Below are 15,607 nucleotides of genomic sequence, written 5' to 3'. Positions count from 1 at the left end.
TGAATACAACATTTAATTTTCAGTTGAATACAAAATTTTAATTCTTAATCGGTTTCTACATACGCGTTTACCACTGTACTTCACCATACAAGGATTCTCTGGCTTAAATGAACCACAAGGGCCATTCATCATATGATACAACATAAGGCCACGAAGATATGGCTCGGACAGTAATGGAATCTCATCACAAACAAACTTATCAAATTGTTTTGGCTGCCTAATCTTTGACCCATGCTTTAAAATAATTAAGAAATGAGCATGCGGTAAACCGCATTTCTGGGATTCAATCACATTATCATAGCTGCAATCTCACCAAAAAACTTTAGAGTTTGGGTTTCATTAGTTTACATTTCATTTTCTGGTTTCATTCACATTTTGTTTAGATAAACTAAAATGAAAACTGTTAATAGACAATGTTTGGTTTTAAAAATAATAAATTTAAAAAAATATAGAAATTGAGTAATGCAACAGATTCTGTACACACAATCATCAATCAGAAACTCTTAGTGAGTTACAACACTTCATTGTACCTAATTAAAAAGCATAGAGCTGCAAATCCAAACATAAACTTATATAACATAATCAAAAGTACATTTACAAAATAACCTTGTTTTGATAAGACTGCATGCAAAATGAAGCTTATCATGTAAGAACTGAAAATGAGAAATCGAAAAGTTAGAAGCACAAGAATCACTAAAATGTGAAATTATAAACACAAGAATCAAAAAATTAAAATGTGAAATTAAAATGAGAAATCAAAAAGATAGAAACACAAGAATCACTAAAAATGTGAAATTAAAATAAGAAATAAAAAAGCTAGAAACATAAGATTACTTCAAACTTGACTAAAACAAATATCAAACTTTCAAACTCGACTAAATAAAGAATGTATTGTAGAAGATATCATCTAATCATCATCAAACAAATGTGAAATTTTCACCAAATGCAGAACTAAATCATTTGCAAGGCCAGACTTTGTTCTGTTTCTTCTTCCTCTTGGTAACCATTAGTACTTACGCTAAATATGTTGTTAAGTTGCACAAACTGTTAGTGTCAAGCATGTATATATCTGATTGTTTGACACAGGTGTATGTGACTGTGTACCTTAATGATTACCAAATGACTGCTTTCTATGAAGACATTTGCACACTACTGTCTTTTTATGGATTTGAATGTTTCACTCGCAATAAAACTCTCAGGAAACAAAAGAAGAACAAAGAGAGAGAAAACAGAAAGATTTTTTATTATCACATAACTAAGATTTTTACAAAAGGAAGCTATGTATATATAGTTTACAAGACAAAACAAGAAAAGGAAAAAGACAAAAGAAGGGTTGTTACAAGAACCTAACAACCTTTATAACAACCTAATACAAACTTCTAAATACACATACAAGGAACAACTATAATAACAGAATACTAATGCTTCTTATCACTATTCTGATGAAAATGCATCTTTTTAATGTAGAGAAGACTTGACACAAGGATATTGAACAACAACATACTTGACATTGCATTAACTTTCACCAGCACCTGCACCTGCACCACACACTTGAGGCTATGCTAAGCAAGACCGAACTCTGCACACCAGCACAAAGCACCAAGCAACCACACACAATACAACATTATAATCTTAATATAATATCAAATTATAAAATGAAAGAAATTAATGTCACAGCATTATTCAATTATAGAAAGTTGATAATCGTAGCTTTTTAATAATTAAAAGCCTTAAAATAAGCCTTGTAAAATTGACATGGCCCAAAAAAAAATAGCAATTAAAATTGGAACAAGAAAATAACAATTAGCCTCGTAATTGTTGGCTGTTGATAAGAGCGAATAAAGATGTTTAGTCAAAAATGGTAAAATGCTTGACTTTTTTAATAAAGCTTCTTTATTCGTTGTTAATAACAGCGAACAACCCCGAACTTGTGCTCTGGACAAAAAATGCTTATCTTGAGAATTAAGTTTAAAGTTACTTTTTTTTGAATTTCTTATATTAATTTACTTATTTTTCTCAAATTTTCTCATACATTGCTAGGTAAGTTCTTTAAAAAGATTTGAATTGACACAAATTCTCATGAAAAATGGTCCCAATTAGCTTTCTTTAAAGAAACAGAAATTTTGTTTAAATAAATAAAAATTGTTTATTGAAAGACAAATTATTTATTACCCACGTTTTCTTTATAGCAGTTTTTCATTTCCTTTGTTAATTGTTCATCTTCCATCTACCTATGCTCTCTTCTCAAGCTTTTTCTTTGCTACAAAATAATTCACGGCTAGTCTCCTAAGAATCAATCCTTGTCCATCTTGTTATTTTAGTTTTGACACATCTATACAATATATTAAAACAAAACACATCTAACATAATTAAGCAACTCAAAAAATTAATGAGTTGTCATCTTCTCATAAGATTTTTTCCCTCCTTTAAGAAAAGATAACGTCATTGAATAACAATAACTATAAGAATCTTAAATGTTAAGGATGATTATAAGATGATTAATTTGACCATCATTAAAAACTTTAGTTGGGATTATAACATATACTATTAAATTTGAAAACATTGTAATAAATAGTACTAGTATGTAATAAGATGCACAAATTATTATCTTTGATATTTAATTTACAAAGCACCATTGATCTATATTTATTTGAAAAAACATTTATTCATTTACAAATAATTATATTATTTTTAAATATACTTAAAAAAAACTTACACTAAAATACAATTATATTATAAATACAATTTACAATGGCCACTGCTTCATCATTATTATAATGATAACTATAAAAAAAAGTTTTAATTTCATTTTTCATGAATGTAATAAAATGTGTGTTAAGAAATAATCTATATTAATGTAATATTATGCCGGATTTATTCAATTTATTTGTTTTTTACATCAAAATGAAAAAAAACCATGCATCACACGGAGATTATCTAGTAGTATATAATTTTAAAAGCAATAGCATTATGACAAATGTACATCATTTATAAACTTGCCCTTTAGAATTTTTCAATATAGGGCTGCACACGATCCGATTTGATATGGTTTGACAGAAAAATCAGACCAAACCAGACCAATCAAGACACCAGACTAGACCGGACCAAACCGTTCCAATAAAATTTGTATGATTGTATGATAATATGATAGGAAAGAAAATTAGGAACTGTTTCTTAATAAACACAAATTATTTGCCTGCATCTATAATCAACTTATGCCCATTCCTAAAGAGGGGTATTAATTTATCCTAATATACCAGTCTATTTACATAAATCGGCAGTATGAAAAGAATTGTAATTTGTAAAGGATCACTTAAACTATAGTGTAAAAGAAAGGATCTGTAAAACTACAGGCATTCTTCACGTATGTGGTATCTCGAATTGGCGTATCTCTTCCGGTTGGTTAACAATATATCCAGATTCCAGGGCATGGCATTTAGAACTCACTTGTTCTTGCCTGTATGGTGAAGCTCTTGGCCGTGAGTCCACTCATAGGAAGAGCAATTATACTTTACATGGCTTCCTTTCGTGGGTAAGATAGAATCTAACGAACATGGCAGAAACGCTGGAGTTATGCTTTGTACATATTTATACAATGTAATCGATTGAGATGTAGAAGTACGCAAATTATATAGCATGTATGCTTACCAAGCGTTCGCCATTTGAAATGCAGGTGCTGGCTACAGCAACCCCTGGAGCAGCATCTTGTCTGTTCAATCTATGCAATTCGACTTGTAACAAATCAACAACTTGAGACTGTTTATCGTTACATGGTTGGAGAACTGAGTTATGGTTGTGGGAATCATTGACATCTTGCAACCCCACTTTTCCTCTTTTGATGCCATTTGCAAAGCTGCAAACTGCATATTTCAACACCCAAAACGAAACAATGAAATGGATCAAAGCCATAAGATGGAAATATCACAAGGCAAAAGTTCTCTCAGAGAATCTCATACAACAACATCAAAGCCTTAATCACAAAAGATTAGGGTCCTACAAGAACAAATAGATTAGTTTCAATTATCGTCCACGTGAATTCTTTTTCACCATTCATTTCGATATAGTAACAAGTAGTCAACAAGCACATCAACAAGCTTCTCTGCTCTAAGTTGAATACTTTCAATCAAAACCTTCAAACTTAAGTTGATGTACATACAACATCACTCAAATCCAGGTTAAAAGGAATCAGAGGACTTGATTTATTTTCAAAAAAGCTATAGATACAGATTCTGTCCTGTCCCTTTTCCTGCCTTATTTACTTTGACTCAAAATTTGTGTATGCACACATTCCCACTACTATGCTGGTATCGTTAGTAATGTTGTAAATTGATCATAGAATTTTGAAATGCATAACCATTCTTCATGGAAAAACACAAATGAAACAGAATTCTGCTTTATGTTCTGAAAAAATATACGTTTCAGTGGTCTTCTAAGTCTAAAAACAAAGTAAAATTGACACCCAATGGATAAGCATAACCAGCAGCCTCACTAGTCTTTTTCAAAGAAACAAGCGTGAGATCAACCTCAAATGAAAAGTAGCAAAAGGTTTAGTGGCAACTGAATCTTTTAAATAGCAGTTTAACCGATTAAAATGTGCCATGAATCAAAGCTAACATGACAAACCACAGTAAAATATTTAAATAACTCGCCAGATCGCATACCTCATCACCATTTTCCTCCATGTTGTGGAGAAAGTCAACTAACTTGGCTAAGCGGATACGTTGGGCATTTTTAATCGTGACATCCTATACCTTGCCATGCCTATTGTTACTGCGGGCACCACCCCTACCCCACGAAAGCCTTTTAGTTCCACTAGTCAACACAGGAGATAAACCTTGTTCTTCCTTACTTGGTTGTACATTATTGTCAAAAAATCCCCCACTTAAATGTGGTGTTGATGGACTATGCGAACCTCCAACAGTACCCCTATTTCTCGCCTTCCTTGGCTTGATTTCTCTGTGATGTTCATCTGGAACAAATTGTTTGTCACTATCATGTGCATCATCATTGTCGTCATAGTCTTGATATTCAATAGAACTATTTCTTCTCCTCCTCTTCCTCCTTGGGTAAGAACTTTGAGACTGTTGTGATGGGCCTGCCGTGTCCTTGTTTGCAGGACGCTTCTTGCCAAGTGCTTCCGATTGTTTTATAAGGACCTGGGTAATAGATTCTTGAATCTGTGCGACAAAATCTTAATGCTTAACAGCTAACAGAATAAAATGCAAATATGAAGTGAGCCCCATGCAGAAATATAGAAAAAAGTGTTTCGAGGGCCCAATGCTCTCGGAGACTACAAGTCTAATGGTTAAGATGCAAGTGTCAGGTATAGTGCAAAATATCGGCTGTAGAATTGCATTGAGACCGCATGTTAAGGTTTTTGAGCTACTAGTTATGGTAGCCACAATATAGGCGGCAAGACCCGCAAAGCCATCCACATTGAATATAAAAGTGGTTTCACGATCGTTACCGCAGCCATGACCACATCCGAGATTTTGCACTATACTAAGCTTATAAACGAAATTGAATATCCACTCAAGGATGAAAACAAGAATATGACATATACAACCTCTGGGAGATTCATGGACTCAGGGCTGGAGTTCATTTCCTTAACAAAAAACTACTAAAGCTTAGGAATGTTTATATGCAAAGGTTCAAAAATCTCAGATATATAAGATACTTTATCGACAACGATAGAGATTGAAGATTATATAAAACATCAATTATTCATAGATTATTAATGCTTCTAAGACCCAAACCTGCTTATTGCGAGCTTCGTCCTCCTGATAAAAAGCTAGCTCCACTACAAAAACTCATGAATTAGCGATGGAAAATTGGCGAGGGGAAGTGTTGGTCGCCCATTGGCGACGACACGGCGAGAAGAATAGTGGTCGCCAACGCAAAAAGCAAACTGACGACGAAATGGCGAGGAAAAAATTGGTCGCCAAAGTCAAAAGTAACTGGGCGACGGGATCTTTGTCGCCCAGTCGTCGCCATGTATTATTATTTTTTTATTTTAAATTTCCCTGTTACTAGGCGACGGGTGCTGTAGTCGCTCTGCGGTCGCCATATTGAATTTTCCTTTTTGTTTTTGACGGTCCATTTTTCAAATAGTAGGCGACAGTTTATTTGGTAGCCGGTTGGTCGCCATTTTTATGAATTTGAATTCCGCGGTGTCCGTTCGTTGGCCATTGTATCTATAAATAATCCGATTGTTATATCGTAGTATATATAATTGGAAGCTAAAAAACTTGAAGAGGTTAGTGAGTTTTTTGTTTTTTTTTTATATGATTTAGTTTTATTTATTTTTATTATTTATTTTTAGTTTCTATCGTTATTTTATTTTTATTTACTTTGTTATTTACTTGATTTAATTTTAGTTTTTAGTATATATAATTTGATTTAATTTTATTGTTGAATTAGTACATATTTTATTTACTTTGTTATTTACTTGAGTTTTATATGTACTTGATTTAATTTTATTATTTAATTTCTATTGTTATTTTCTTGAGTTTTTATATTTTTTATTATTTTATATTTTGTTTTTATTGACATTAGTTTGCTTTAGTAGTTTTTATTACAATAATTATATTATTATTGTCATATATTGTTATTGTCATATATTGTTTTTGTCATTAACTTACTTTATTGGTAATTACATCATGAATAATTATGTTATTATATTATATTTAGGTGTTAAAAATGAGTTGTAGGCAAGAAAGAAGTTGGATGTACAACCGACAAAAAAATGGAAAGTTTAGTTTAAGATTTATGAGAGGGTTGGAAGAGTTTTTAGATTTTGCTCGTTCACAAAGCATGAGTTCTGAGATTAGATGTCCTTGTAAAAAGTGTAAAAATTGTTGTTTTAAGGAAGCAGATGAAATAAGGGAACATCTAATGAGAAGGGGGTTTGTTGAAAATTACTATGAGTGGGAATATCATCAGAACACAGAGATAGGAACAACATCTGATGTTGCAGCGGAAGTCGGAGAGCAATCGTCAAATAATCCAAATCCATACGCACAGATGGTGCATGATGCAGCAGCAAGTGTGTTTCCAGGCAATTACCATGACTTTTTTCCCTCACAGTATAATGTAGAGCCAGTAGATAATGAACCACCGGTACATGTTGACGAAAATCCAAACCCACAGTGTCAACAATTTTTTGAAATGTTAAATTCTGTAAATAGTCCTCTGTATGAAGGTTGTAAAAATCACACGAAGATGTCTATTATTGGTCGACTTACAAACCTGAAGACAGACCATCGTCTCACTGAGAGGTGTTACGACGATATTTGTGGTATTGTCAACGAAGTGTTACCAGAAGAGAATACGATGGTAAACAACTTCTACGAAACGAAAAAACAAATAGCTGCTCTTGGATTACCTGTTGAGAAGATAGATTGTTGTCCTAACGGATGTTTGATATATTGGGGGAATAATGCGAATGCAACTTGCTGTTACATTTGTGAAACTTCTAGATGGAGAAGAAACAGTAAGGGTGATAAGGTTTCGCGGAAACAATTTCATTATTTTCCCCTAGGGCCCAGATTACAAAGATTGTATGCTTCAGAGGCAACAGCTAAGCATATGAGGTGGCATGCAGAACACCGCACTAAGGATGGAGAGATGATACATCCGTCCGATGCTGAAGCGTGGTTGACATTTAACGACATTCATCCAGACTTTGCATTGGAGACTCGAAACGTGCGGCTTGGTTTGTGTACAGATGGTTTTAACCCATTTGGAAGTTCGGGTCAACAGTATTCATCGTGGCCTGTCATTTTAACACCATACAATCTTCCGCCATGGATGTGCATGAAGAAGCCGTATATGTTCTTGACCGTGATTGTCCCTGGGCCGAGTAATCCAAAGCACAACATTGACTTATATCTTCAACCTCTAATACGAGAGTTGAATATGTTGTGGGAGGAGGGTATTTGTACATATGATGTGTCAGGTTATGTCTCCAATATGGCAAGGAATATTGACATGGCCAAGCATCAATTGTTTGGCATGAAAAGTCACGATTGTCATGTTTTCATGCAACGTTTAATTCCAATTGCATTTAGAGAATTGCTACCGGTGAAGGTTTGGGAAGCGCTTACGGAGTTGAGCTTATATTTTAGAAGTTTGACTACCACAAAGCTATGTGTGGAGGATTTGAGGAAAATGGAAGCAGATATTCCGGTTATCATCTGCAAACTAGAGACAATCTTTCCACCCACATTCTTTGATAGCATGGAACACCTTCCGATCCATTTGGCATATGAGGCTAGAATTGCAGGACCGGTCCAATACAGATGGATGTATCCATTTGAGAGGTATATAAATCATATGCAATTAAATTTTTCATTATTCTACCAGTGAACTAACTTTTCCGAACAGGTACCTTAGACATTTGAAACTGAATGTCAAAAATAAAGCTCATGTTGAAGCGTCGATATGCAACGCATATTTAACCGAGGAAGCATCGCATTTTGTTTCCCATTATTTTGAGCCACATGTGCGATGTAGGGTCAGAGACCTTCCTAGGAATGACGATGGAAGTTACAACAATGTTGTAAATGATGTATTCACAATCTTCAGTCATCCAATAAGATTTCATGGAAAAGGAGTAGCATATATTTTGGATGAAAGAGATTACGAGATTGCACATAGATACGTGTTAATGAACTGTCCAGAGGTGGATGTATTTGTATCTGAGTTTAAAAGTTCAATTCAAAGACATCAACCGAATTGGTCAAGTCAGAGGATTGAAGCGTATGTGCAAGATAATTTCACTGATGCGTTCAGAACTGCAGTATGTTGTTCATCTATTACGTTAGTTATTATATATGTATGTTAGTTTTACGTTAATTAAATTCATAAAGTTATTTCCATTTGTGTTACAGGCAAGACAAGGATCATTCGATAACCGAGTGAACAGTGACATTTTGAAGCAGATTGCTGAAGGACCACTAAAATATGCTCGGAGTTACAACGTCTGTTACACGAACGGATACAGATTCCATACAGTACGTCATGCATCAAATAAATTAGCAGACAATAGCGGAGTGTGCGTCAAAGCTGCTGACAACAGTCGTGACGAAGAAGATTTTTACGGGCATTTGCTTGAAATCGTAGAGGTTGAATACCCGGGGATACCTATCAAAAGAGTAACGTTGTTCAAATGTCATTGGTATGACCCAACTACTACTGGAAATAGCCGCGGAACAAATATTCATAAACGATATAAGTTAGTTGACATACATCAACGTCGCTCGTATCGTTTATATGACCCGTTTGTGTTAGCAAGTCAAGCATGTCAAGTGTATTATCTTCCATATCCGAGTACAAGACAAAATTTAAAAGATTGGAGAGCAGTTTGCAAAGTCAAACAGAACAAATTTGACAAAGAATTAGAACATGAATCCAAAGATGCTGCTTTCCAAGAAGAAAATAGGGACCATATTGAAATTGAAGAAGATGTATCCCACACACCGCTTCTTGATCCATCTGGCGTCATTGTTCAACAGGTGCATGATAATGATGAAGATACTGAAGAAGATGTGGATCTTGTACTGTCAGAAGACGAACAATCCGAAGATGAAGATGTTGAGAACGACGATTATTTTAGTGATGAAGATTAATTTAATTTTTTATATGTAATTATTTAATATTTTGTAATATTTAATACAATTTAATTATAATCTTTCGAATTATTAATATTTTGTAGTTATAATAATAATAATAATTATAATATTGATTTTAACAATAATAATAATATTAATAACGATAACATTTGTAATAAAAATAATAATAATAATAATAATAATAATAATAATAATAATAATAATAATAATAATAATAATAATAATAATAATAAAATTAATAATTATAATAATAATAATAAAATTAATAATCATAATAAATATAATAATAATGAAATTAATAATAATAGTAATAATAATAATAATAATAATAATAATAATAATAATGAGAGGTAATAATCGTAATAATAATAATAATGAAATTAATAGTATTAAATAAAGGTAACTGCACAGCCGTCCTGCTGACCAATTACCGAAGCTTAGCGACAAGTTAGCGACGAGTTAGCGACTGCACGTCTGGTCGCCAGACGAAGAAGTCAAACAGTCAGGTCGTGTCATTGCAGGCAGCGACGTCTTGTCTTGTCAAAAGCTGCGCCAAATAACTTTTCCACTGCAGCAAGTCATCAGTGTTCATTCCCGAGGTTTGGCGACGACTCAGCGACCACTATTCCAGACGCTAAGCGGTCGCCCACTTCAGAAGACAAAACGCCAAAAGAAGCCCTAATTTCTCATTTCTTACGTAAACCGCATTATTCTTCTTCATTTTACTTCAACTTCTACTCATCGTTTAATCCTTCGAGTTCTTCATTTACCTTCATTTTCCTTCTCTATTAATTTTCTTTTATCTTCAATTTCTACTCATCTACAACTCTAAAGAACTCATATTTTTATTAAAAGGTTAGTGTTTATTGTTTATTTTTTAAATTATTTCAATGTGTTTTTGATGATGATGATGATGATAAATTATGTTTGAATGCTTTTCTTTTTTTTTTTTATGTTTGATTCCGAATCATTTTTCGAATTTCGAATTATGTGTTCTTGTCTATAAATCATTTTTTATAACTTGAGCATGTGTTCTTGATGATAAATTATGTGTTCTTCTCTATATATCATTTTTTATATGTTTTTAACATTTTCGAATTATGGTATAACTTGAGTATTTTTCATTTTTTTTATGCGTTTTTTGAATTTCGGAGTAATTTATATTTTCGAATTATGAATTATGGTATACTTTGAGCATGTTTTATGTTATATTTTTTTCTAGATTTTTTTTATTTAATATGTAACTTTTGAATTATGAATTTCGGAGTAATTTTTTTTTTATTTAATGCGTTTTTTAATATTTTGTTATTATGAGACCTGGGCGCGATGGAAGGCGGATTGGGAACGCCCAGATAATAAAGCCGTTTCGGCTAGAAATTCCTCCAACAGACGTGGAGGAAAAGACAGAGCTGAAGCCACCCATATAGGTGGCTCAATCCCGCACGCAAAAACAATGCGGGATTTGGTGAGTATTTTGTAAATAAAGTATTATTATATTGAATTTTTTTGTTATCTTATGTTAGTTTTAAGTCGTTTTTTTAAATTATTTCAGGAACAATCAAAAGGTCAAAGACCCACGCCCTACGAAATATTTACACGAACGCATGGGGTCTTTGACAATGACACAGGAGATTGTTCCCAATGGACAAATACTAAGTCACAAAAAGTTAATGTAATAATCTATTAAACTTGTTTATTTATTTAATTTTAGTATCAATTAATATTTAGTTTATTGGTAATTGATTTACTTTCATCACTATTAACTTCTAAGACTGCATATATATATATATATATATATATATATATATATATATATATATATATATATATATATATATATATATATATATATATATATATATATATTTGAGAAAACAGAATTTAAGAAAATGTTCAAGCTTCAACATAGAGCATATTATTGAAATATTTTGAGAGTGATGAGAAGGTTTTGATGCAGAAGTAAATCCCTGTTTGTACGTGTTAACAAATATCAAACCAACAAATGCAACTGTATTAAAGTGAAAATACCAAGACATATTGGGCATTGCACTTCTTTACGAATAGCCTGAAGATCAACATATACAAATCTGTAACAAACCAAAGGCTGAACTCGTCAGGAATGTACAAATAATTGCACTTATCAGCTGCTCAAAGAATCGTTGATGAAAGAACAAACAAAACATATATATCATGGAGATGATTAAGCAACAATCCCACGCAATATGAAAAATAATCTAGTTATCAAAAATCAAAACTAAACAAATGGTTGGCAATGGGAGACTAACTCCAAGAAATTAAACACCTAAAAAAATAGTTGCCAGTTGTCACATATCTCCTAATGCTTTCACATGTATAAATAGAATATACCAGGAAATATACGACCAAATGCAAACAAGTTTTTTAGTTGTGAATGTGCTCACAAGTAGATGAGTACTACATTTTTTCAAAAAGGTATTTCTGATCATACAAGTTATTTACCTTCAATTTCAACTTTCTCCAGCTTTTCTCTTCAATCTTGCTATTTCTGTGTTTAGTGCCTCCACTTGTCTCTCATGGTTCCTCTTCAACGCATGATTGAGCATTTGTTCGTGTCGAAGTTTCTTGTCTGATTCCTCTAGCTGAACCTTTGTTGATCTTAATTCTTCTTCCAAATTTTGGTAGTTCTTCAAAGCATTGGAATCATTCTTGTACTTATGCTCCTTCCTAACTTGAAAATCAAGTATTTTCTTAGCATGTTCAGGAAGAGCGAGGACATTTGGTGGGTATGATATACCCAAATACACTTCTATCACCACCCGAGGATGCAATATACTCATGCCATTTGGAAGAAAACTTGAGGTGCCAACTCCTTGTCCCTCTACTAAGGCATTTTGATAGATCCAATAGATACCCTTATCAATGCCGTAGATGTTTACTTCTTCAACTTCACACTCCCCAACTAAAACTACAGCATGTGTGACTCTCTTACCATCAGGATGATACATTAACTCTTCCAATTGACCATTTTCATTGACCCCAAGGTAAGGACTCTCAGTGTAACGTGGGTAGTCAGCTCGAATTTCAATCACCGCAACTACTGGACGATTGTTTTTGAACAATTTCCTCATATATTCAACATTAATGGCTCCTTCATCAACTATATGTATCTCGTTTAGACAATAATAAGTACCATTCCATAAGGGACACCCCCTCCTAATTGATCTATGGGGATTCTTAACCTCTAAACCACAAGCTTGTTCTAATAGATCCCAAGGCTTCCAAGATCCAATTTTATTGGGGAACATTGACTTAAGTTGTTTGTACCAAGTTTTATGAAGAAAAAGAGGTCCATCTCGAATGTGATACCCCGCCTTGGCCCAACAAATACGCATGTCATACTCTATTTGCCTTGTTGTAGCAGGAAAGCTGCACAAATCTGTTAACAAAAATTATGACTATAAAGCTTTTATTTATATTTGTATTTTTTTATATGGGACTTAAAAAAGAGATGTGAGAGCTGATATAGCCATGGTTGACTAGAGTTGTATTTTAGAGATAGCTTAAGGTTTATTGTAACAGGGAAGCATCCCCTTATTTTAGTACTAGTTATTAGTCACTCATAGAATAGCTAGTTTACCTACTTCAATTCTTTGTTCAATGTACTAGTATGAGTAATTAAATTACTACTTCTACCTATATAAAAGCTCTTTTTCCATTGGCCCTAACCTTAATGTCCTTGACACAGTTTTTTATTAGCTTGTGTTTTGATCTATAATTGCTGCACCAACTTTATTTCACTTTCGATTATGCTCTAATAAATACTCACATTATTCCCTAAATACCTTAATTCTTTTAATACTTTGATTTTAGTGATGAATGCTTCAATTGTGTGAACCTTAGAGAAAGGGACAAGCTTAGCTTGTTTTTGTGTTAGAAAGAAACTGAGATAGATATCCATAAATAAATATTAATGAAAATAGCTGGCTGAGCATTAAAGGAATTATACCTTGGAGTGAATCAAGAGCTGGCTGAACAATTTGATTACCCTCACTGACAAATTTTTCCCAAATGTAGTTGTATTTAAGTCCAGTTCCTATTCAAAAATTTAAGAGCTCAACTCAACAGTTAGAGTACATCACAACAGTTAAATAAAACAATCACAATCAATTAAGTCTAGACTCTAGAGAATGTGAATTGCTTGACTTCCCTTCCAAAAACAAAATGTGGTTGTATTCTTGGATGCAACATAAGTGTATATTGATAAATCAATTTGTTTTTCATCTACTGAACTTCTTGTTGTAAAATAATTATGACCAAAGAATTGTGAAGATGACTACACCATTACAAGAAATTAATGTATTTAGAAGAATATATCTAACTGTTAAGTGACACTTATATCAAAAGGATTAAGAAGAATTAAGAGTAAATGGGAATATTTGTGTAATAAAACAGAAAGAGATGAATTAATTGTGTATGAAACAATGAAAAACACTCAAATATAGACCACCATACAACTATAAACCACAAAACATGTAACTCATAATAGGAGTTTGAGATTAGAAAGGATTAAACAAGGATTTGATCAATCAAACTATAAAGAGTAATAAACTCAGAAAGAAACAAGTTGTTGAAGATTTCGCAATAATAGCTCAAATGCCACAAAGGTAAAGAATCATTAATTCTCATAATAAGGATTAATGTCTTAATGATGACCAAATAAGAGGTAATTGCTACAATCCGGTAGGTACTAATTTTATTTACAAATGACTAATGCCTCTGTTTTTATTTGTTGTTTCCACTTTTCCATCTTATTTATTTGAGAATTTTTTATTGGAGTAAGTCACAACTCTTGTGATGATGAGGATGAATTTGATCACCTAATTGCACACACTATGTCAGACACATTGTAGAGTGATGATGTATGTGAAAAAGATTGTGGACACTTGGAGTTTGGCACTTTAAATGAGGCTTTGAAAGAAGCTAAGAGAGGAGGAATAGTGGAGGTGTGGCATGCTAGCCAACAAAGTAGAAGAGGCTCCAAGGGATTGTAATACATGGAGCCAAGCAAGACAAGCAAAGGGGATGAAGAGCACAGTGCTAGTTCGAGCTACTCCATAGCTCACTCGAGCAAATCGGCAAACAATGGGTGGACTTGTAAGGTGCTCGTTTGAGCATTGTTATGCTCATTCGAGCACCATATTCATCGATACCTCATAGAGGTCACCTATTTCAGTTTTTGGGAGAAATGAGAACATCACTTAAATTATTTTATATATTGAAGTATAATGGCTATTAACAATCCCAAAAAATTACTACTTTTATATTATAGCCAGCCAAATATAAGAAAATCCAACACATAAAATCTATGTGAATTACTAACATAATCAAATTTAATATAGTACAAAAGTAGTAAATGATTCCCTCGTTTCAAATAATACTCCCTCTTATTTACCCTATTTGTCCCATTTTGTTTTTCACACTTGCAGAGGCAACATTTTAATCCTTAATATCTCAAATTATTCTTAATTAAAAATTATAAAAAGTTGATATTAATAATCCTTGTATTGAGAAGAATCAAACAAGATCCCATATGATTATGTTTTAACTTATAGATTAAGAGTAAAATACAAATTAAGAGTGATAAGTGAATAGTGCCCAAAAATAAATGGGAAAAGTAGGGTGAATAGAAGGGAGCAAAAAGTAAGATGTGTAGTTAATATAGAAGTTGATAAGAGGAATTTTGAGTATTGCAATTGATTAGTTTAAGAATAGAGGGAAATTCAAACTATAATATCTTGCACAATAATATATTTCTCCAAGGCATTAATAGAACAAAAACTAATTAAGAATAACAAAAAGTAGTAATTTTATTTTATATAGGTACACATTACCTTCAGGTTGTTGGGCAGGATGTTTGGACGAGCTAGCACCCTCAACCTCAAGAGTGGTCATATTCCTTGTTTAGGGAATGTGATGAGTAACTGCAAAATGAAAAT

At 32.8% G+C, this 15,607-nt stretch overlaps 1 protein-coding gene and 1 long non-coding RNA gene across 2 annotated transcripts; both read right to left on the bottom strand.

Moving 5' to 3' along the window:
- Window positions 1-2,853: 2,853 nt before the first annotated feature.
- LOC130806050 (uncharacterized) lies at window positions 2,854-5,763 on the bottom strand. Its single transcript, XR_009040253.1, has 3 exons — window positions 4,662-5,763; window positions 3,649-3,860; window positions 2,854-3,544 (listed from the first exon to the last, which is right to left on the bottom strand). It is a non-coding gene; the product is annotated as an uncharacterized LOC130806050 (long non-coding RNA).
- A 6,164-nt stretch (window positions 5,764-11,927) lies between these two features.
- Window positions 11,928-14,127, bottom strand: LOC130806041 (uncharacterized). Its single transcript, XM_057670943.1, has 2 exons — window positions 13,618-14,127; window positions 11,928-13,047 (listed from the first exon to the last, which is right to left on the bottom strand). Exon 2 carries the CDS (start codon window positions 13,001-13,003, stop codon window positions 12,119-12,121), a length of 885 nt encoding a protein of 294 aa, XP_057526926.1. The 5' UTR covers window positions 13,004-13,047; window positions 13,618-14,127; the 3' UTR covers window positions 11,928-12,118.
- Window positions 14,128-15,607: the final 1,480 nt, after the last annotated feature.

This window comes from Amaranthus tricolor, chromosome 1 (assembly GCF_026212465.1).
Source record: "Amaranthus tricolor cultivar Red isolate AtriRed21 chromosome 1, ASM2621246v1, whole genome shotgun sequence".
Taxonomy (NCBI): domain Eukaryota; kingdom Viridiplantae; phylum Streptophyta; class Magnoliopsida; order Caryophyllales; family Amaranthaceae; genus Amaranthus; species Amaranthus tricolor.
The sequence above is the reverse complement of the archived record's forward strand: the minus strand, read 5'-3'. Positions and strand labels throughout refer to the sequence as shown.